The sequence below is a fragment of the Gymnoscopelus microlampas genome (genome assembly GCF_963454915.1).
Source record: "Gymnoscopelus microlampas genome assembly, chromosome: 5".
Classification (NCBI taxonomy): Eukaryota; Metazoa; Chordata; class Actinopteri; order Myctophiformes; family Myctophidae; genus Gymnoscopelus; species Gymnoscopelus microlampas.
In genome coordinates, this window is record NC_139942.1 from 51,953,309 (window position 1) to 51,976,623 (window position 23,315).

At 40.2% G+C, this 23,315-nt stretch overlaps 3 protein-coding genes across 4 annotated transcripts; 2 read left to right on the top strand and 1 right to left on the bottom strand.

The window, feature by feature from the left end:
- Positions 1-3,971: 3,971 nt before the first annotated feature.
- LOC311045172 (hyaluronan-binding protein 2-like) lies at positions 3,972-8,320 on the top strand (the record flags this gene model as incomplete). The annotated part of the gene is made up of 6 exons (XM_084056983.1): positions 3,972-4,017; positions 4,880-5,075; positions 5,725-5,885; positions 6,616-6,747; positions 7,208-7,350; positions 8,123-8,320. 6 exons carry the CDS (start codon positions 3,972-3,974, stop codon positions 8,318-8,320), a joined length of 876 nt encoding a protein of 291 aa, XP_083913109.1.
- A 3,540-nt stretch (positions 8,321-11,860) lies between these two features.
- LOC311045801 (uncharacterized protein) lies at positions 11,861-13,672 on the top strand. Its single transcript, XM_084057859.1, has 4 exons — positions 11,861-12,012; positions 12,283-12,397; positions 12,823-12,897; positions 13,308-13,672. The coding sequence occupies exons 1-4, from the start codon at positions 11,931-11,933 to the stop codon at positions 13,408-13,410; spliced, it is 375 nt and encodes a 124-aa protein (XP_083913985.1). The 5' UTR covers positions 11,861-11,930; the 3' UTR covers positions 13,411-13,672.
- A 2,900-nt stretch (positions 13,673-16,572) lies between these two features.
- Positions 16,573-21,193, bottom strand: LOC311045448 (C-C motif chemokine 20-like). 2 transcript variants are annotated; one of them, XM_084057326.1, is made up of 4 exons: positions 21,094-21,193; positions 20,165-20,279; positions 19,935-20,012; positions 16,573-17,914 (listed from the first exon to the last, which is right to left on the bottom strand). In XM_084057326.1, exons 1-4 carry the CDS (start codon positions 21,167-21,169, stop codon positions 17,707-17,709), a joined length of 477 nt encoding a protein of 158 aa, XP_083913452.1. In that variant the 5' UTR covers positions 21,170-21,193; the 3' UTR covers positions 16,573-17,706. The 2 variants fall into 2 exon arrangements, with proteins under 2 accessions (XP_083913452.1, XP_083913451.1); XM_084057325.1 differs by having other exon boundaries at positions 20,165-20,282; positions 21,094-21,186.
- Between the last annotated feature and the right edge of the window lie 2,122 nt (positions 21,194-23,315).

The following is a 23,315-nucleotide window of genomic DNA, read 5'->3' on the forward strand; positions in this document are numbered from 1 at the left end:
ACTCCACTACATCTCATAGAGGCAAATATTGTACTTTTTACGCCACTACAATTATTATTTTTCTGGCTATTGGGTGAAGATTTCAAATGTTATTATTACTCTAACCTAAAGTGAATGCAGGTTTTTCTAGCAGTGACATTTTCCTTTAATAATGATAATGATAATGATAATCCTACTATAATTCTAGTAACCTCACGGACGGTGGTAGCTGTCTTGTGTCTTGGGTCGACTCTTGATCAAACTGCGCGTGCGTCGTTGCCAGGTTTCGCGAGAGAAACAAGCAGCAAGGTCTATGAAAACAAGGCCAAACCAAACGACCCCTACAAGCAACGAGGTCTATGAAAAGAAGGCCAAACGAAGCGCCTTCACACATATACCTTGCCTCTTAGAAAACAGCCGATCTACAAGCTCACAACGCGTCCCCACACCCACCTGCACTTTCACAACCAACGCCAAAACACAATACCACCAATATTGCCCCTAAACCGCTTACAGTAGGCCGACATGGCAACACCGACGCTGCACCATAGACCCTGCCCACTCTCTGAGTACAATTCTTACTGTGGAAAGTAAACACACCAGACTTTTTTCGCACACACGCACACACGATGCACATACGCGCACACGCGCACTTTTAGACCCAGTCCTATTTTAAAAGTCTGCGTATGTGCGACTCACGTATCCGCGTGCCTGGTGTAGCCGCTATCATTGATAATCACTTGGATCTAAACAAACGCGCTGTACGCACACGCTCGCTTTGAAAAGCCTGGTGTCGATCGGCCGTTACGGATCTGTGTGTGTGTGTGTGTGTGTGTGTGTGTGTGTGTGTGTGTGTGTGTGTGTGTGTGTGTGTGTGTGTGTGTGTGTGTGTGTGTGTGTGTGTGTGTGTGTGTTTGCGACGGGAGTAACATGACATAAAAACGTTTGAGAACCACTGCACTACACAGTACAAACTCACTTTCGATCCCTGATAATGTCTGTTCTCGGCGCATAAGCCAAACTGCACACTTTGGGTGCTCATATTCCCCTACGGGTATGGTCTAGTGATAATGATAATAATAATAATAATAATAATAATAATAATCATAATCATAATCATAATCATAATCATAATCATAATAATGCTATTTATATTGCACTTTACATTTGAAACAAATCTCAAAGTGCTAAAACAGTGTAAAATGTTGCATAAAACAACAAAAAGAAGATATTAAAATAACATTAAGATCACATGAGGGCATAAAGCCTGTAGGAGAAAATCAAGTGCAGCTAAACATTTATTGATTAATTCATGTTTACACAACTCTTGCGAATAGCTTAACGTGCAACATTGTGTTCTCACTCAACAGTAAACAAACCAACGTACAGTATAGGTGTATACAGGGTATTTGCACATTTATAAAGAGACAATTTAATGACTTCTGCACCGAGTCTATTTGAGAAGTTGATACTATGAAATCATCTCTGTCGGGTGGAAACCTCATAGGTCTAAAACTGTTACTTTTCAAGATTATATTTGAAAAATAGCAAAAGTAGCAGATCTATAAGTACAAAACGAGTCGATTCGCACCACGCTTTAAGCTTGTAGATATGCTACTTGTGATGCTTTTGTGTTACGTTGTAGTATGATCAAGTAGGAGTAGGGCATTGATTTATGAAAAACACAAAAAGTAAAAATATGGAGATAAGAAGTTTCTGCCCGACAGCACTGGTATCCTTTAAATCACTTCTGAAAACGTATAATATACATATTATGTTCAGAAAAGCCTTCTTGTAAATCCCCTGTCCATGTAAGACCTACAAAACCTCCCTTTCTCTTATATCTCCCTGCTTTCATGTCGAATTCTGTGTCAACTTTTACCCCTTTATTTGATTTTATTGTTGTTCTTCATGTTTTTATCTTTGTCTCTACGTGAGGTTTGGACAAAGTCTGTAGGAGTCTGTTGCAAGACATGTGTTTTGCAAACATTGCCCGCAGTCTAACAGTATAATATCAAAACATGTATAATTTGTACATTGAAACTATACAAACTATAGGATGCCATGTCAATGATCACATATTTTTGCATGTCTTTATGTTATCTTTCTATTAGCATCTTTTGTGTGATTTGATCAACATGTGATTTGTTTTTCTTATGCAAAGTGTGTGTGTGTGTGTGTGTGTGTGTGTGTGTGTGTGTGTGTGTGTGTGTGTGTGTGTGTGTGTGTGTGTGTGTGTGTGTGTGTGTGTGTGTGTGTGTGTGTGTGTGTGTGTGTGTGTGTGTGTGTGTGTGTGTGTGTGTGTGTGTAGCTATGGAGGGGGCATATTAGGACACAGTGTCATAGTACAGTGGCTGAAGATCAGACAGTGAGTGAAGGTATCTGTAGAGCTTCAGACACAGAGCAGACAGTGAGTGAAGGTATCTCCAGGGACCAGACAGCAGGATGAAGATGGCCCTGTGGATGATTGTGACCTCTCTGCTCTTTCATGGTGAGTAGATCTAATCCTCCTCCTGATATGTGAGACTGTATGATGTCATCACCATGATACCTTGCGACACTGGATGATGTCACTATGATTATGTCTTCACTATGATACCATGTGACAGTGGATGATGTAATATATATAGTAATCATTGCTATAGTGTTTGTTCGGTAACAGTGTTAAATAGCTATATACTGTGATAGTAACCATTGCTATAGTGTTTGTTCAGTAACAGTGTTAAATAGCTCTATATTGCGATAGTAACCATTGCTATAGTGTTTGTTCAGTAACAGTGTTAAATAGCTCTATATTGTGATAGTAACCATTGCTATAGTGTTTGTTCAGTAACAGTGTTAAATAGCTCTATATTTTGATAGTAATCATTGCTATAGTGTTCGTTTGTTCAGTAACAGTGTTAAATAGCTCTAAATTGTGATAGTAATCATTGCTATAGTGTTTGTTCAGTAACAGTGTTAAATAGCTCTATATTGTCTATATTGTTATAGTAATCATGTTATGTATATACTTTTACTCAAGTACTTCTTCCACCACTGGTTACACTCAAATTCATTTTTCTCTTCAGCTCTCCAGGCTCTCCACTCAACAGGTAAACAAACATCAATAACCAAATATATATCATAAATTGTAACCTAGAGGTACTTTATTTAACTGTTTATTTTATTGTCTGTGTACAGAGTCTGGTGATGTCAGGTTGGTGGGAGGAGCCAGACACTGTGCTGGTATAGTGGAGATGAAACTCCAGGAAGAATGGAGACCATTGTATCTTACTTACTGGAACCATCATGAGTCATCATCTGTAGTGTGTAGACTGCTGCACTGTGGCTCTGCTGTTTCTACAAAAAAAAAAGTTGGTTCTACACTTCAACCTATATGGTGGATTAGATCTAAATGTGTTGGATCTGAATCTTCACTGAGGGATTGTGGAACAATGTGGTCTGTTAGTTCTTCCTCCAGTCTGGAGCTGATCTGTTCAGGTAACAAACAATGACACTAAACTATACTTTCTGTCTGTCTGTGTGTCTGTGTGTCTGTGTGTCTGTCTGTCTGTCTGTCTGTCTGTCTGTCTCTCTCTCTCTCTCTCTCTCTCTCTCTCTCTCTCTCTCTCTCTCTCTCTCTCTCTCTCTCTCTCTCTCTCTCTCTCTCTCTCTCTCTCTCTCTCTCAGCTAGGTCAGCTAGTTTCAGGTTGTTCCAGTTGACTGAGGCTCCTTTGTATGTTCAACTCTTGGCAGGCACAGAGTCCGGTGGTGTCAGGTTGGTGGGAGGAGCCAGCCACTGTGCTGGTAGGGTGGAGGTGAAACACCAGGAAAAATGGAGACCAGTGGATCCTTATGGCTGGAACCTGAAGTCATCATCTGTAGTGTGTAGACTGCTGCACTGTGGCTCTGCTGTTTCTACAGCAGAGAGACGTGGTTCTTCATTTCAACCTGTATGGTTTATTCCATCTAACTGTGTTGGATCTGAATCTTCACTGAGGGATTGTGTAAGAATGGAGTCTGATTCTTCCTCCCTCAGTCTGGAGCTGATCTGTTCAGGTAACAAACAATGACTTCAACAATGTCACTAATCTATACTGTCTTGTCTGTCTGTCTGTCTGTGTCTGTCTCTCTGTCTCTCTCTTCTCCCTCTCTCTCTATAGTAAAAGTAAAAGTCTGGAAGTCTGGAATTCAAAATGTACTTGAGTAAAAGTACAAAAGTATTGTAAACAACTACACATTATTGTAAAAGGTTTTTCTTCTAATCAAAGTAATATGACCTTCTTACCGCGTATGCTATTGTCTCTGTACAGTGTCTGTTGATGTCAGGTTGGTGGAAGGATCCAGTAACTGTACTGGTAGACTGGAAGTGAAACACCAGGGAGATTGGAAACCAGCAGCTGATTTTACGTCTAACTGGAACCTGAATTCAGCATCTGTAGTGTGTAAACAGCTGAACTGTGGCTCTGCTATTGACACAAAATGGAGTTCTGGTTCTACACGTCAACCTGTATGGTGGATTACATCTTCCTGTGTTGGATCTGAATTTTCACTGAAGGAGTGTGTAACAATGCAGTCTGGTAGTTCTGTGGACAGACTGGAGGTGATCTGTTCAGGTAACAAACAATGACTACAACATTGACACAAATCTATACTGTCTCTTATGGTGTTTGTCTGTCTGTCTATCTATCTATCTATCTGTCTGTATATCTGTCTATCTATCTATCTGCGCACACACACACACACACACACACACACACACACACACACACACACACACACACACACACACACACACACACACACACACACACACACACACACACACACACACACACACACACACACACACACACACACACACACACACACACACATCCAGCTCTCTCTAGCTCTCATGTTATGTATCCATTTTGTCCAGACCTGTTCTCCCATTGTGGCAGGCCTGCACCTGGTGATACGACCAGGATCATCGGAGGCAGTGGGTCTCTTCCTGGCCATCATCCATGGCAGGTGTCCCTGCAGCGCAGAACCACTGGCTCATCAGACCCGTTCACCCATACATGTGGAGGCGTCCTCATTGCATCCTGTTGGGTCCTCACTGCTGCTCACTGCATGTAAGTGGTAATATGCAATGACAGAAAACTGAAGCCATAATGACTTTGAGTGTCATTCAACATTTATCAACCAGTGGGATCTGGACGGAACAATATGTAGTGACCTTTTGTCCTTGTGGTGGTTGATTGAGAATACCTCTTTACACTGAGCTGCAAACAATGATACAAAATAAATGAGGAATGTCCAAAAGTATAAGGTTTATTATTCATAAAATAACGATACTTTAATGTAACTCAGAATAGAAGGCAGCAACAACAAAGAACAGAGGTAAAAAGCTGTGAGCCTTTAATCAACTACACCTGGTCCTCTCTTGGCCAGGTTCTTATCCTCTCCTCTTCTCCATGTTTGTAGAGGGTGACAAAGCACAAGGATTTTGGACATAAAGGCCCCTACAGGCTTTTTATTCACGGTACCACCTTCTATGAAACCTATAATGCATTGTGGACATATTATTGTCTCCGCCATGTTTTTGCCCCTGTCTGTCCGTCCGTGTGGCCGTGGTGTCCATGTATCCGTCCATCCGTCTGTGGACACCTAATCTTCGGCATACACGTACAGTCACTACGAGTGTGTGACCTCTGCTACTTATAGTATATATCTATCTGATTTGAAAGAAGATTGACTTTTATTTGACATAATGTGTTTCAGTAGCAGGTCCATGGACATGCAGGTGGTCTTGGGGGGAGTGTACCTTACGAGAAATGAAGACTCTGAACAGGTCATCCCTGTGGTGAGAGCCATCGTTCATGAGGATTACAGGCAATCAAAGTTCACTGATGGTCATCTAATCGCTTCTCGTAGTGACATTGGTGAGGCCATGAATTGACATACGTGATTACATTACATGCAACATGATTAACTGTCAAGCCAGTTACAGTAGCATTCTGAATTTAGTGATGGGACTATGGGGAAATTAAACAATGTTGTTCAACATTGGCTCAGGCAGTGAGGTAAACAATTGTAGAACATGGCAATGAGCAGATTTGAGGTGAATGTTTTTGTCTCCTTTTTAATGACGTTAACAAACTTCTCTCTTGGAAGTACTATAAAACAGTGGTTCCAATCCAATCCACTTTATAGAGCACATTTAAAACAACAGCGTTTAAATAAACATAAATAAACAAAAACACAACACATAGACACATTGCCTAAGAATACTCTGAAGATTCTTGCAGGGGCCCTCATACAAGGTTATTATGATTATGCATGCACTTCATGGTATCACAACACCTCCAAGGCCTTAAAAACAAGGCTCCAAACATCCCTAAACAAACTTGTAAGGCTACTTCTTGGCCTCAATCACAAAACCCATCTAACCCCTGCTCATTTTGCTATAATTAAATATTAGTTAATTAGATTATACAAACCGTTTTGGAACTAAACCTTACATACTTCGGTTACCTATGATCCTAGATTACTGAGGCACTACACTGTCTCTATGCATTTGATGTATTACCTTGTGTTTACCTTGTGATTAAGAGTGTCTGCTAAATGCCTAAATTGTAGTCCGATATGCTAATGTACCATTCTGTGTGTCAGCTTTACTTGAGCTGAATGTCACCCGAAGTCCTCTCTGTGCCGTGGAAACCCGCTATGTTAAAACTGCCTGTCTGCCAAACCAGCTCTTCCCTGGTGGCAAGGAGTGTGTGGTCTCTGGATGGGGCCTTACTGGTATGTATCTATCTACACATTACCACTGATCTGAATCACTGGTATGTACATTACCACTGATCTGAATCACTGGTATGTATCTATATACAGTACATGTTACCACTGACCTGAATCAACCTCATACCATAGACAGTTATAGCTACAGTGAATTTGAAAACCCAGGGAGTTTTAAATCTCACGAGTTTCACTACAGAGTTTAAAAACTACCTAGCAGACTATGGAGTCAGAGCTGAGCCAGAAGGCAAAGCTCTTGGTCTACCGAGCAATCTTCTTTCCTACTCACACCTATGGTCATGAAGTGTGGGTCATGACTGAAAGAATAAGGTCGCGGATACAAGCGGCCAAAATTAGTTTCCAAAGGAAACATAAGTTGACATGTGTTTTGTAAGTAACATTTTGCAGCATGTGTCAAGTTTTTCCTCTCTTGGTCTCTTTTAACTCTGTGTTTTTTTAAACTCAGGGAATAACAAACTTTCAAACAGGCTGTTGGAAGGCACGGCTCCCTTGATCTCTAATCAAAACTGCACGGCTGCCTATAGAGACCGACTGGATCTGAACATGATCTGTGCAGGACACATGGAGGGAGGAGTTGACGCCTGCCGAGTGAGTGTGTGTGTGTGTGTGTGTGTGTGTGTGTGTGTGTGTGTGTGAGTTGTGTGGAAAGGTGGTTGAGGAGGATGGAATCAGGATACTGATGTGGCCTGAGTCAGCAGCAATCGGGGCGGTCTCCGTGCTGTGGTGGGCTCTGTAGCCAGACTGAAGGGGTTCATATAGTTCATGATGGACATGTGATGATAGAGATGTGAAGCCAGACTGAAGGGGTTCATAGAGTTCATGTGATGATGAAGATGTGCGGCCATTTGTGTTTGACCCAAAGAGTATACTGACTCAGTTTTACTAAGATGGAGAGACAGCTTGTTGTCTATTAACCGAGTGCAGATTTTTTGGAGTTCTGCATTTTTTTCTACCTCCAGTTTATCTTGGTGAGAAACACGGAGAGCTGAATAATCATCAAACAGTATTGAAAGACAACGTGACCTCACACCATTGAAAGTAAGGGCTGTAAACCTCACAAGATGGCACTCAATGGACGGGGGGTCGGGGGTGGGGGGTGGTCGCTCGTTCTTGATATTATTTGTTCTATTATTTTGGGAACTGAACACAGAACGGATACAGGGCGATAATTGATCGATGAATGATTTTTTAGATAACAATCAATGTTGTGTATCACTCAGTGAGTGTTGGCATTAAGGCTGTATTAATGTCCTTTGTAGTTTCATCAATACACTGCCAATAAAGTTTGCTATCTATCTATACTGGTTGTATTAAAGTCTTTATAATTACTCTGTATTAAACTGGTTGTTTGTCTTTACAGGGTGATTCAGGTGGTCCTCTGATGTGTGAACAGGATGGGATTCACTACGTCGCTGGTTTGGTGAGCTGGGGGCCTCGATGTGATGTGAGCGACAAGCCTGGTGTTTACGCCAATGTCTACAGATTTTTGGACTGGATTAAGGAGAAAAGGTCTAATGATGTTAAACCTTATGATTATTCTTATGATGATGACCCATAAGTGATAAGCAAGTCAGGTTGAAGTTCACGTTCATGTAGAAATTACACAATAAACAATGTTATTACACGGCTTGGTTAAATGCTTGATTCTGATTGGTCAATCTCTGAATTCAACTGTGTTATTTCTGGATTATGACCGATGAGCTCAATAACATGTCTAATCAAAGACTCAGAGCACCTGCTGCACTACTTGAATGTTATGCTGTATCCAACATGACAGCCATGTAAACAAACAAACACACCATGTCATTTACAACTAAACGTCATGAATGTTTTTGAAAACATTTGAAGCGAGAAATAGACAATGCAGTAACCAAAAATGTATTCTATTTGATCAACTACACTACCTTGTTTTCTGAGGCGACCGTGTCCGCCCAGTGCAACACTTATGGAATACTTTCATTGCCGTAAAAGCAATACTTTGTTTTGTTGTTACTTTTGGGTCAATTTATTAATTTATTTATTAACACATTGGGTACCAAACACGGTCTGAACCGTGTTTTCACAGAGTAGCGCTTTGGTGCCGAACACGGTCTGAACCGTGTTTTAAGTCGCTTTTGTTTTTTCAGTTTTTTTCCACACGGGAGGGCCTGGAGCAGCTCTGGAATCACCCACGGTGATTCTGAGAAGGAAGGGCCTTATAGATCACCGTGCCAAAAAACATGGCTCCCCATCCGCTTCCTTCTCTAAAACCCCTATAACTCCGAAACTTTTTACGTTGGGGAAAACTACTCATTTTGTATGCGCGATCGCTGCACCATTGTGACCCGCGTGTAAGATGTTATCTTTCCAGGCGTTAGAACCATCGTGCAAAATGCACGCATGCTTTTTTTCACATGGAATGCACGTCGTGGAGTCTACAGCTTAAACAGCGCCGCGCAGCTCAGCGGTGAGATTTCTGGCACAGAAAGTAATCTGTTATTATAAAAATTCTGGCACCGAATGTGTTAAGTAGCCATGTAATAAGCGGGATATTTGCCAGGTAGCTGGTCATTATTGAAAAATAAATCCCTTCGGGCCAGGGTGATTATGCACCTCCGCTCCGCATCGGTGCATAGTCACCTGTTGAATTTATTTTTCAATAATGGCCAGCTAGCAATTATACTTTGCTTAGTTCATGACCGCATCCAAATGTTTCATGACCCACTTTTGGGCTATGATCCACCTCATGAGAAACCCTGGACCCTGGTAATTTTTCCATTGAGAAAAACAATTTATGACAAAAGTCCTTCCACTGCAGTACTGATATTGCATAATATATATTTTTGAATTGTGTGTTTACACATTGCATTAGTATTGTGGCCAACAAAGAACAAACGGTTTTGAAATCTACCTTTTTATGATGGGCCAGGATTGCCATCTGGTGGATAATTGGTGATACTGCAGGATGCATTTCTACCAGCTGCTTAGCTGTTTGTTTGTTTGTTTGTTTGTGTCTCATCGTGCAGAGGCTTATTTCTCACATTAAGATACATATTATATTCATATCACACAATAGGCGTTTGATATAAAGTAATTAAGATTGTACCTTTAGGGACTTTTGACATAAACATACAAAAAGGTACAACATTGTCATGAATGGCATCTCTGTTGATAGGCTAATAATGACCATGGGTAGGGTATATGCTCTAAAAGCGTGAAAAACATATTTCATTATGGCTTTATATAGGGCAACAAGAATGGTACAACTTCAGAACTAGCATTATGTCCATACCTAGACAATACTCTTTATATAATTAGGCCCTATGTAAATTATTTAATTAAAAGTTATCCACTGTTGAAAAAGCAGAGCTTTCAACATCAATAGTTGATGAAGTTGCTAGTTGCACTGTATTGACTTGATACAGTAGAACTATAATTGTAAATGGTTCACATTGAAGATGGTCTGGAAGTCTCTCTGCTGTTAACTGTGTCATTTAATGTACCATACTGTATATTGATTCCTAGAGCTTGGGTGAGCTTACCATCATGGACATCTTCCATTTCTTACATCACAAAACATGATTTATCATTTTCTGGGGGAAAGACAAAATAATAATCAAGCACAAACCTCTCATGCATTATTAGAAAGACCATATCAGTCACCTGAACCAAGAATGGGTGTTTTCAATTAATGTAACATGGTTATTATGGAGTTTGAAGTTGATTGATTGAATACACACCCTGAGGGCTTGTTTCCATTGTGGTCATATGTATACTTTGTATTCAATTCATCAAGTTAAGTTACAATGGCTTTATATAGAAAGGGGTGTGTCTGATAAAAATGAATATCAAATATCTAAATACTGAATCAAGCAACTTCAAAACTGTCTTGGGTGAAACACTAAAGCCTGAGTAGACGTTAAAATGACCCTAAACATGTTTGAAAGTGAAATATCCCTTTAGAATTATCTGCTGCCCTGTGTTTAGTATGCAGCAGGTATACACTTCACACAGTTCAACACACTGTACAGTCAATCATAATATTAGGCTTTATTTAATGCTATTAGAAGGATATTGTATAAGTTATGCCTGTCATAAAGTTGTATGTAAAATACCATGTGCACACATTTAAAGTAATGCTGTTGCTTTGATATTATTTATTTGAGAGAGAACAATGTTGTGGTTCGTAGGCTAAATATTTTTTTGCAAAAAGAAACCTCGGATATTAATTTGCAACCTCATAATTTACAAGACACTATAATGCTCATTGTAGGAATACAACATGTAAGCTGTCACCTATGCCTTTATTTAATCAACCCTCCCTGCACCTGCATGATTTATTGTCTGGTGTTGCTTTATCTTTATAATATGATACAGCATCCAGAATGGAACGGTGCAAAATCAGTACTGATAATGTTGGAATATGTAGGAGGACTTGGCAACAGAGAAGGTTTATATAATGAAAGTTGTAAATCAAGTCATTAATAACTCATTAACTAATCATTTTGGGGCGGCTCAGGGGTAGAGCGGCCGGTAGAGCGGCCGGATGGGGGCCGTGAGGTTCCCAGTTCAATCCCGGGCTCCCCCAGAGTTAGTGTCGAAGTGTCCTTGAGCAAGATGCTGAACCCCTAATTGCTCCCAGTAAGCAGGTTGGTGCATTGCATGTTTCCTCCGCCATCGGTGTTTGAATGTAATGCACAATCTATGTAAAGCGCTTTGGATAAAAGCGCTATATAAATGCACCATATATTTGCAAATGATCTATTAACTGTGCACATACAGTAGTCATTTAGCATTAGCAGTAGCTATTCTAATCGAAAGTATTGCCCCACTAATGCACTGCAGTATAAAACTTACATGCAGAGAGCACACAAAATGCTGACGCATACATCTGTCGCCAACTTCCGACATGGTGAAATTCTGTGGAAAATCTGGCTGACCAGGGTCACCCTATCCACCTCTCCTCTCCTCCCTTCCCCTCCCCTACTCATCATCATCATTATCATCATCAGGAAGACGTTGCTGGACCAGATCCGGAGAGTGTCATTCTCGGTTCCTCTTTTGTGAGTATGAAAGCTGTGGCACTGGCCCATGGGAGATCAGTCGTCTCTATCTGGACCGTTCAAAGCCCTCTCTGCCTCTGCTATTAAGAAGCTTTTTGGAACATCAACCCCATTCTAATCTAAACCATGGAACTGTGCTGCAGAAGGCTGCTCTGTCTGGCTCTCCTGGCTGGAGCTCTGGCCCTGATGATGGCTACCGGAGGAGACGGTAAGACAGCCTATTCCAACGTCTGTGCTCTACAATGACAAATCTGCTAACTGTACCAATTTATTTGTTAATAAAAAACACTGTAGATCAATGGTTCTCAATGTGGGCCGGGTCCATGTACCTAGGTATTATTTTAAAGGCGAGGCAATGCAGTTTTATTTATATAGTACATTTCAACAACAAGGCAATTCAATGTACATTAGGATGCATAAAACATTAGCATCCTATCCACACTTTGTCTAAGTGCCTGTTTGTTTGTTTTTCCATCAGGAGCCCCACATAAGGTGACCACCTGCTGCACAGAGGTCTCCACGAGGGTCATCACCGCTACCATCCTGGGCTACAGGATCCAGAAGAGGAACCCGCCCTGTGTCCGTGCCGTCATGTAAGAACCACTTCATTTAAATGTTCCTAAAGTAGAAATAAGATTTATTTGTTGAAAACTGCTGCCACTGCAGTATAAGTAGAGAAATACTGTAGCACTAACCTAAGTAACAGTTAGTAGTTATAGCCTAGTCGAAGAACATATTTGATTAAATGTATTTTTATTTTGAGGAATAGTTGATTGATGAGAGAAAACAAGTGCAAAGTAAACATCAATGGAATCTCCTGATTATAATAACATAACTGTATTGATTATACCTGTCCACAAGTACAATACATACTTCATCAAACATCTACTTAAGTGAGAGTACAATAACGTATCTTAGAAGTTACAAACAGTATTAATCCCATACATTATCCATAGTTCTGATTGAAAATGTGATCATAACATTGTGATTGATCTTCTCTTGTTTTGTCCACCTATAGCTTTGAGACCACAGAAGGACAGGTGTGCAGCCACTGGAAACAGGACTGGGTGTTGCAGAGGATTAGGGAACTAGAGTGAGTAGACTACATTAAATATCATACATTTTATGAATGGTCAAAATATGTCTAACATGTCAAATATTTTTTTTAAGCACCCATCCTCCACCTTATAAACAAAAGCTTGTGTAATCCCTGTATTTTACTGTTTTACACAAGCTGTTGTTTAATGCAGTGGTTCTTAAACATTTTCAAGTCAAGGCCCTTGATCCAAATTGATATATATTTGGCCGCGGACGCCCATATGAAAACATTTTGTGTCAGGGACCCCAGATGAGAAGATTTATGAAAAAGAATAATATTATTCAAAAAATAAAAATAAAACGACCCCTGGGGGTCCCTGGACTCCATGTTGAGAGCCACTGGTTTAATGCACACTGCAAATACAGCATCAATTAATAATGTATTGTATTATTGTGTTTTTACAGGGTGCTCCGCAAGGCTCAGAAAAACAACACTCCCATCACCACCATCACCACCACCAACAACACCAATACTACCATCAGCACCACCTCTACTCCTTCCTCTTAGAACACACTCACTGTCATCCATGTCCACATTATAGGCAACTTTTCGTCCAGTTTTAGCCTTTTGAATTAACTAATTTTAATTAAGTTATTTAAAGTAATTTCTATGATGTTTCATGTCTTCTGGAAGAACGACAAGACGACATATTTATTATTTATTGTCGCCACAAGTATTTATTGTCCTTCCCTCATGGCATTGCTTCTTAGCCTGATATTTATTATATGAGTTCATAAAAAGAGGGTAAACCCCCCCTCCCCGATATATATGTCCCTTTGTTGATTTCTGTGAATAAAATAAATGTTCATATTTACAATCCACACTTGCAATTTGTGTCGTTCAATGAATCTCTGCAGTCAAATCCATAAAGTATTGTGTGGCCAAGAAAGAACAAATGGTCTTGATATCTACCTTTTTTCTATGATGGGTCAGGATTGCCATCTAGTGGACAATTGGTAATATTGCAGGATGAATTTCTACCATCTGCGTAGCTGCTTGTGCGTTTGTTTTGAGTTTGTTTGTTTGTTTGTTTGTTTGTCTCGTCGTGCAGAGGCTCACCTTAAAGTTTCCAGAAACGCATTTTAATTTACTGTTAACGAGCAATGCACCGTCTGGCCGCCATCTTGAGTTGGATATAGCCTTAGGACATATGTCGTATGTATTGTATCGATTTTGACATTTTTATATCCACGAGTCTTAGCGACCAGTGACCCAGTTTACCCTGGAATGTCACCAGTAAAGCCCGTATTTCTCCAAACATGTACAAATGCAAAATATAAGGTGCTTACCCGCTTGTCCCAAATGTTATCTAGGTATCTGGAGTATTTGTGCAATGTATTAGTCCATATTTTCGAATAAAGAAGTGTTTCAATCCCGTCTGTGGCCGATTCTGTTGGAAGTTCCCAATGGGCGGTAGTCACGGGGCGCATCCGGTGAAAGCCGGAATTACACCCAATGTAAACAGGAAGTAAACGAGGGGGTGAAAATGGCGGTCGGCCACAGACGGGATTAAACACTTCTTTATTGAAAAATATGTACTAATACATTGCACAAATACCCCGGACACCTAGTTAACATGTGGGGTAAAAGTCAGACTCGATAAAATACATCTACGATGAAGTTGGATAATGAACGTAGCAGAGTGAGAGAGGACTGAGAAGGAATATGAGCTATGGGAATCTAACAGGTAACTGAAATGATTCATGATGCATATTATATTCATATTAAGGGCTTAATTGCCTATGTCATCACACAGTACAAAGGCGTTTGATATGAGGAATTAAGATTGGACTTTTAGGGACCTTTTATTGACATAAACATACACAAAAAGGTACAACATTGTCATGAATGGCATCTGTTTATAGGTAGTCTAACTAATCTTTAGCCCCTACGGAACCTCTCCCTCCGCTGTACGCTGTATAGCTCCGAGATGAGGTCCCTCGTTAGTTACTGCCGTCTGTTTTCGAAATGGTCGCACGTCGTCCACTTCACATGTTTCTTACCCCTTTCTGCACATCGTATCCAAAAAGTAAAGCATTTCCGCCACTCTCTCAGATGTTTGAAGTTTTAACGTGCCATAAAAGCTATCCAACGGGTTGAAGAAAGTATTTAATTTGCCTCGGTTTTCATCCGGCCGGTTCCATAATATTTTGCATTAGAAGATGCAATTCAACATTTGACCAGTAGGGTAATCAGTAATGTTATCTCTACGGGCGCAACTCTTGCGCAATGTCTTAAAAACCATGTAACCGGATGAAAACCGAGGCAAATTAAATACTTTCTTCAACCCGTTGGATAGCTTTTATGGCGCGTTAAAACTTCAAACATCTGAGAGAGTGGCGGAAATGCTTTACTTTTTGGATACGATGTGCAGAAAGGGGTAAGAAACATGTAAAGTGGACGACGTGCGACCATTTCGAAAACAGACGGCAGTAACTAACGAGGAACCTCATCTCGGAGCTATACAGCGGAGGGAGAGGTTCCGTCGGAGCTAACTAATCTTATGACCATGGCATGGGTAGGGTATTTGCTCTAAAAGTGTTCCATTTCATTATGGCTTTATGTAGGGCAACAGGAAAGGTACAACTCCAGAACTAGCATTATGTCCATATACGACAATATTGCTTTTTATATAATTAGGCCCTAGGCCTATATGGAATTAAATTATTTAATAAAAAGTTTTCCACTGTTGAAAAAGCAGAGCTGTGCACATCAATAGGACGTTACATATTAATGTAGTTGTACTGTATTGACTGTAGGCCTACTTGATACAATATAACTATAATTGTAAATGGTTCACATTCAATATATGGTCTGGAGGTCTCTCTGCTGTTAACTGTGTCATTTAATGTACTGTATATTGATTCATATGGAGCTTGGGTGAACTGACCATGATGGACATCTTCCATTTCTTACATCACCCAAAACATGATATACAATGATTAGGGGAGACTTCACTCAAAAGTAACACTATTTACATTTCCCCTCATAATTCACAGACTAATTGAAATATACAGTCATCTCTTTTGATATAAGAAACATATATAGGCTCTGCCCTAATTTATAATAACATTGATACATTTCACTACTAAGGACAAGACTAAAATATAGCTCAAACCTAGGCACAAACCTCTCACGCATTAGAAGGACAATATCAATCACCAGAACCAAGAATGGGTGTTTTCAGTTAATTTAACACGGTTATAATGGAGTTTGAAGTTGATTGATTGAATACTTAATTAACAGTTTGCCAAAAGTACAGAGGTACAGTTATACAATAACACAAAACTCCCTGAGGGCTTGTTTCCATTGTCATAATGTATTCAATTCATCAAGTTAAGTTACAAGGGGGCGTGTCTGATAAAAAAAATGAATATCAAATATCTAAATACTGAATCAAGCAACTTCAAAACTGTCTGGGGTGAAACACTAAAGCCTGATTATACGTTAAAATGACCCTAAACATGTTTGAAAGTGAAATATCCCTTTAAAATGATCTGCTGCCCTGTGTTCAGTATGCAGCAGGTATACACTTCACCAGTTCAACACACTGTACGGTCAATCATAATATTAGGCTTTATTTAATGCTATTAGAAGGATATTGTATAAGTTACTGTATGCCTTTCATAAAGTTGTATGTAAAATGCCACGTGCACACATTTAAAGTAATGCTGTTGCTTTGATATTATTTATTTGAGAGAGAACAATGTTGTGGTTTGTAGGCTAAATATTTTTTTTGCAAAAAGAAACCCTTTTTAATGCACATTTTAAAGCTTTACATTCATATTGCATACAGTAGCTTATTACTCGTTGTGTTTAATTGCTCAGAAAGGCAGAAAGCTTAATCAAAACCAAACTGAAAACCTCCACCAAACAGAGACTCAATGGCTCACTACAGCTATAGTTTCACTATTCATCATATGACCTAAATACTGAAGTATTTAAGTGGTTAAAAGACAGAGCAAACCACATTCAACTGGCATCTGCTTTTCTGATGTTTATATCAAATAATAGATCATATTCCCCACCCATCGCCTGAAGTTGACCACAATAATTATCATTTGGTTCTGATTGTTTCTTGTCTTTTCTGCTCTTTAGGCCTACATTCCATTATATCTCCTACAATACCTACCCCTGGTGTGATTGGAGGCTGCTTGGGTCATCATCCATGGAACACAAGGTAAGCAGTCACAGTCAAACTGCTACTAGGGTTCGGGTTTGGCAGTGGTGGAAAAAGTACTAAAATGTTTTACTTAAGTAAAAGTATCAATACTGTAATATAGAAATACTCTGTTACAAGTAAAAGTCCGGAATTCAAAATGTACTTGAGTAAAAGTACACAATTATTGGTATCAAAATGTACTTTAAAGTACCAAAAGTGAAAGTACTCATTATGCAGAATGTCCCATTTCACAAGTTTTCAAAACTAAAACTAAAAAAACAAAAAAAATCTTTTGAAAATAGGAGATCTACTGTACAAGCTCACAATGCGTCGCATTGTGAGCTTGTAGATCTGCTATTTTCAAATGGCCGAAATGTACGTATGTATACAGTAGGGCTGAAGTGGTTAATGTATGTTTTGAAATAATAATCAAAATCTACAAAGTAACTAAAGTTTTCAAATAATTGTAGTGGAGTAAAAGTATAATATTTGCCACTGAGATGTAGTGGAGCAGAAGAAAAGTACCGCAAATTGGAAATACTTCAGTAAAGTAAAAAATACCTCAAAATTGTACTTAAGTACAGTACTTGAGTAAATGTACTTTAAGTGTTACTTTACACCACTGGGGTTTGGGGGTTACACTAATAGTCATCGGAGAGGGTCGTGGCGTCAGTAGGAGTCACATTATCACTGGCATTGAAGAAGGTTCTGCTGGCATTGAAGAAGGTTCCGTTGACACTGAAGGTTCCGTTGGCGTTGAGGAAGGGTCCACTCTCTAGGAGCCCGGCTCTCCTCACCTTGGCTGCGCCCGGGCCGGTGTTGGGCTTGGACATCTTCTTGAGTTTAGAGCTGTATGGAGAACATAACAGAGTCACTGATGCAGTTCCCAACACTTGTATCACTGTACCTATGCTGCCCTGCCAAGCCAAAGAGCAGTAACTACGTTTTTGGACACACCGACTTATTTGGGTTGCCCAAAGGTCAAATTAGCCTTTGTGATGTTGGGGGGTAAACAATTACCTCAAGAACAGATGTACAATTAGTGTAATATCACTTATATGCCAATATCTCATTTGGCTGACCAGTTGAATCACTTTTAAACCCATTTTTCAGTGATTTTTGTTTTCGTAGTTACTGCACTCTGCCTTGGCAGGGCAGTATGGGTCTTCAACGTTTTCAGGCCAAGGACCCCTTAGCTGAGAGCGAGATAAAGCAGGGACCCCCATTATATATTGTGTAAAATATTTATTTTTTCATAGATTTCATCGGCAGCTGCATAGACTTGTTTCACAGCTCTATCATGTTGGTTTCATGTTAATGTGTATTTCCAGACATTTAACCATGCACTTAAACAATACTTAGTAAACCTGACCTTTCACTCTGTACTTAGTCTGCTCTTTTTTCCCCCTACACTAAACCACTTTGCCGAAAATAGCAGATCTACAAGCGCACAACGCCTCGCAGCGCGAGGCGTTGTGTGCTTGTAGATCTGCTATTTTTGGCTAAAGTTCTCCTCAGAATAGGGATGCTTGGGTGAAGTGGTTAATGTAAAAACCCCCCTGTAGTAACTCTGAGGACCCCTTAGGGGTCCGTTGAAGACCTCTGGCCTATGCTATTTAACCACATGGACCCTAGCATACCTATTCTGAGGCGAACATTCTGTGAAAATAACCAATCTACAAGCTCACAACGCATCGCAATCGGATGTTTTCAGCAAAGATATTTAGGGAAAAAAGGAGGGGGGGATAGTAAGTATATAGGGTTAACCGCTTAAAATCTGGCGTTCCTATTTTGGGCATCATGCGATGCGACAACTTGTGAACCTCTGTACCTGAACCTGATGTTGTGTACATCAGCTATGTTTGCGTGACACCGTCATGATACGAAGTATAAAACAGGGCTTAAAAGAATATAAAACTTCTTCACCTCATAATGACTTATTTTCTATCAATTAATCGGCCTCTGTAGCCTTGAATTCATGGAGAATTTTTGTCTTTCTCCTTCTTGGTGAATGAAGAATCCCTAAACTTAAGAGAATAGTTAATGAATTTGATAAAAATAGGGGTCCAAGAAGAACAGCAAAACTATCTCAAAATCTGCTTAAACTCCTACACCACTCTCAGAGTATTGTCCATGTCCTCAGTACTTCCAAAACACCACATTTTCTGTTTTTTTTTTTCATTCGCCATGAAGGAATGTAAGGAAGACAAACATTATACTCGAATTCAAGGCTTCATAATAGACTATGGGCTCTATAAAGGGTCGAACTGGCTATTTCCACTAATTTGGGATTTAGCACAAGGCAAGGGGCGTTCCCCCGCAAAAGTTGCTATTTTGGGACACCTGCCTTACCCGCAAAACACCTGCACTACCCGTATATATATATTATTATTTTTTAATATCATTATGCCATTTTGATAACAGTATATATATATATATATATATATATATATATATATATATATATATATATATATATATATATATATATATATTTATTTATTTTTTTATCTCAAATTAAAACCAAGTTGGCATTGCGGGTAGTTTTAGATTCTGCTATACACTTTCCCAAACGTGTGTGGGCAAAATAGCAATTTTGGGGATAATGCAATAATACGCCCATGGCCACACTTCCAGACACAAATAGTGGAGTCGGCATGAAATGCAAAATAGCGTTTAGGGACTGTGCCAGCTCCCTTATCCCATATTCACGGATAATAGGCAGAAATTCACGGCTACAGTGGGCAGTGAGTGCGGGTTTAGCAGTGCCACAAATAGAGCCCTATACTGTAGGTTCATGCCCTGTCCTCTGATCTCACACTGTGTAAGTTGCTATGGATAATATACAGTAAGAGCATATGGTACTAACCCGAGTTGGTCCAGGGCTTTCATCACCCATGCATCCTCAATGGTGGTGCAGATCTTCTTGTTACGAGTTGTGAAGAATCTGCAACAGCAAAATACATTGTTCCTCTCTTGGGGGCAGAACAGCATGTTGAAGTGCGTGCATGTGTGTTTGATGAGGGGTGATAGATAGATAACACCAACTAGATAGGTATAGGTAGTTAGGTAGATAGGTAGATAGATAGTGATTCTTACATGACAGCATTGATGTTACAATTCTCCAGAGTGCTCTGCAATTTGAAACCCTTTATGAGGCGAAAGGCTATGGGCTTCCTGTTGTGACTGGTACAGCACGCACTGTTCTGACGGCCTGCTGCGTGCACACACACACACACACACACACACACACACACACACACACACACACACACACACACACACACACACACACACACACACACACACACACACACACACACACACACACACACACAGAAAATGCAAGTTAGTGAAGCTTTTGTTTTTAGTAAAGTATTGACTGTAAAGAAATGGAATTCTTTATTTAGCCAAATGTTGTTTTTTTTCACTGAAGGGATTTCACTTAGTGAGGTTGATATTCACGTACTGAACATCCACCACAAGTCTCTGCCAACCAACTCATCCAAAATATGATTTAGGTTTGACTAGCCGACGTACATCAGCATCCATTATGATGATGATATTTACAATAAATTGCTGTTTTTCTTTTTGCAAGATGTACTTCCATTTTACTCTGCATTTAATATTTTGTGTCAAGCCACCCACTTAAGCCCCATATACAGTGCTTTGTGATTGTGCCGAATACCGAAAATACCCCGGAACCCAAACTTACAAAAATACTTGAATGAATTAATCATTTGTAGCACTACTTAAAACATAGTGAAAATAGCCGATCTACAAGCTCACAGCGTGTCACTTTGAGAGCTTGCAGATTGGTGATTTTCACATTTTTTTGAATTTTGTTTTGGACATTTTTAGATCAATTTTTATTTTCCATCATTTTATTTTTTAATTAAGAAAAAAAAAATATTCGTGAAGATCTTTTAAAAAGAACCCAATCAGGACCGGCATCGCCCCCCCAAAAAACCTGCAACCGGTGGGGTTCTACTTAGAAGTTATTGAAATGTTTATAAGTTATAACTTACGGACAGCAGAGCCCGGCGTGGCCAGCATCCAGCACAGCAGCACCGTTGTCACGGCGACCAGATATCCGGGCGCCATGGTGACGAGACGAAGGACCTGGATGCAAAATGACAAAACACCTACTGACTGCTTATATATATATACACACACACACACACACACACACACACACACACACACACACACACACACACACACACACACACACACACACACACACACACACACACACACACCTACCTACGTACCTACCTACGTACGTGCGTGTGTGTGTGTGTGTGTGTGTGTTTGTGGTTGTGTGTGTGTGCGTGTGGTTTTGTGTGTGTGTGTGTGTGTGTGTGTGTGTGTATGTGTGTGTGGTTTTGTGTGTGTGTGTGTGCGCGTGTGCTACTTAGTTTTACTAGTATTACTATCCACCACAAGTATAGTATAAGTTGTGAAACAGACATTGTGAGGAAAGTTTTCCAGGTTCTCACAAGAGAAATGGTTGTTTGAGGGTTAGGGTCAGGATTAGGCATTCTGAGGTTATAGGTCTAGGGCAGGGGTCTTCAACCTTTTCAGGCCAAGGACCCCCTAGCTGAGAGAGAGATGAAGCAGGGACCCCCTCTATATTGTATAAAATTGTGTTTTAGATTAAACTTTTTGATCTGCTGCTTTTTGGTCTGCTCTTTTCCCCTCTACACCTATACCTCTTTGCCAAAAATAGCCGATCTACAAGCTCACAACGCCTCGCAGCGCGAGGCGTTGTGAGCTTGTAGATCGGCTATTTTTGGCTAAAGTTCTCCTCAGAAAAAGGGATTCTAGGGTTCAAATGGTTAAGGTAAAAAAAATCATATCACACAAAGATTTGGCGGACCCCCTGTAGTAACTCTGAGGACCCCCTAGGGGTCCCGGACCCCCTGTTGAAGACCCCTGGTCTAGGGTTTGTGGTTACAGTGTTCCATATTTTGTCGGCAATTTCATGGCTATTTCTTATTTTCAATGCCATCCTAAAATGTTGAAGTCCTCACAAGTATAATAATATAGAGGTGTGTGTGTGTGTGTGTGCGCGCCGCGCGTGTATGTGTATGTGTACGTACGTGCGTGTGTGTGTGTGTGTGTGTGTGTGTGTGTGTGTGTGTGTGTGTGTGTGTGTGCGTGCAATCTCTCAGGTTCGGTGTTAACCTGTGGCTAGTAAATTGAGGACAGGAAGTGTCCTATTGCATCATGGCTGACAACAAACATGCAGACGAGGCAGTTTTGTTTTTTTCTTCAACGCAAATTAAAAGCCCCTCTTTTTCCTGCACCAATTATTACACAACGATGCCAAGACCTGTTTATCTGGGGCCTGGGAGAATATCTGCACGGTCGGAAGCTGTTTGCATTGATGCATTAGGGCTCGTATCGGCTCATCTATATTTATGCTATCTGGGTTAATAAACTGGCGGGGAAGTTCTGCCACAGAACCCAGAGAGAGGGGGAAAAACCCACTCCTCTACACACTCCACACTCTACACACACTCCACACACTCCACACGCACGCACGCACACACGCACACACACACACACACACACGCACACACACACTCACACACTTTGTTCACTTCATTCACATGATGCTTTCCTTTTTGTACTTTTATTTAAGGACCCCACAGTTTGGTATGCACTAGTTCACGGACCCCATAACTCTCAGAGTTAGAGACCTCTAAGGGTCCATTTGGTTCCTATAACTATCACCGTCATTTAGCTGGGGAGCCCCATCAAGGACCATTGGGGGTCCCCAGCCGACCCCACTTTGAGAACCAGTGATTTACTAGGTTTGTTTTCTATATGGTCTCTGTTGGGTGGACGCCTCATATGTCAACATATATGGGAGAGGTTTCAACAATATAATGCTGCTGCATATCAACTCAAATTGAACTTGATTATCATATCAGGTTTACAGTTTAAAACGGTGGATGAAATTATTTGTTTGGTACAAGCTCCCATCGTTTGTAGTTTCCAGGAAAAGGGAGGAAGGACAGAACATAGGAAGAAAGAAAAAGAAAACAGGTCAGATATTCACATATATTCCTGATATCAGTGCAGTGAAAAAAAGGAAAAAGAAAGGCAGTCGTACTGTATGAGGCAGTTAAAATAGCAGCTAAATAAAAGATTTAACATATCGTTGTTGTCGGGCAGAAACCTCTTATCTCCATATCCATATATCCATATGTTTTGTGTGTTTTTTTCCCCCTAAATTAAC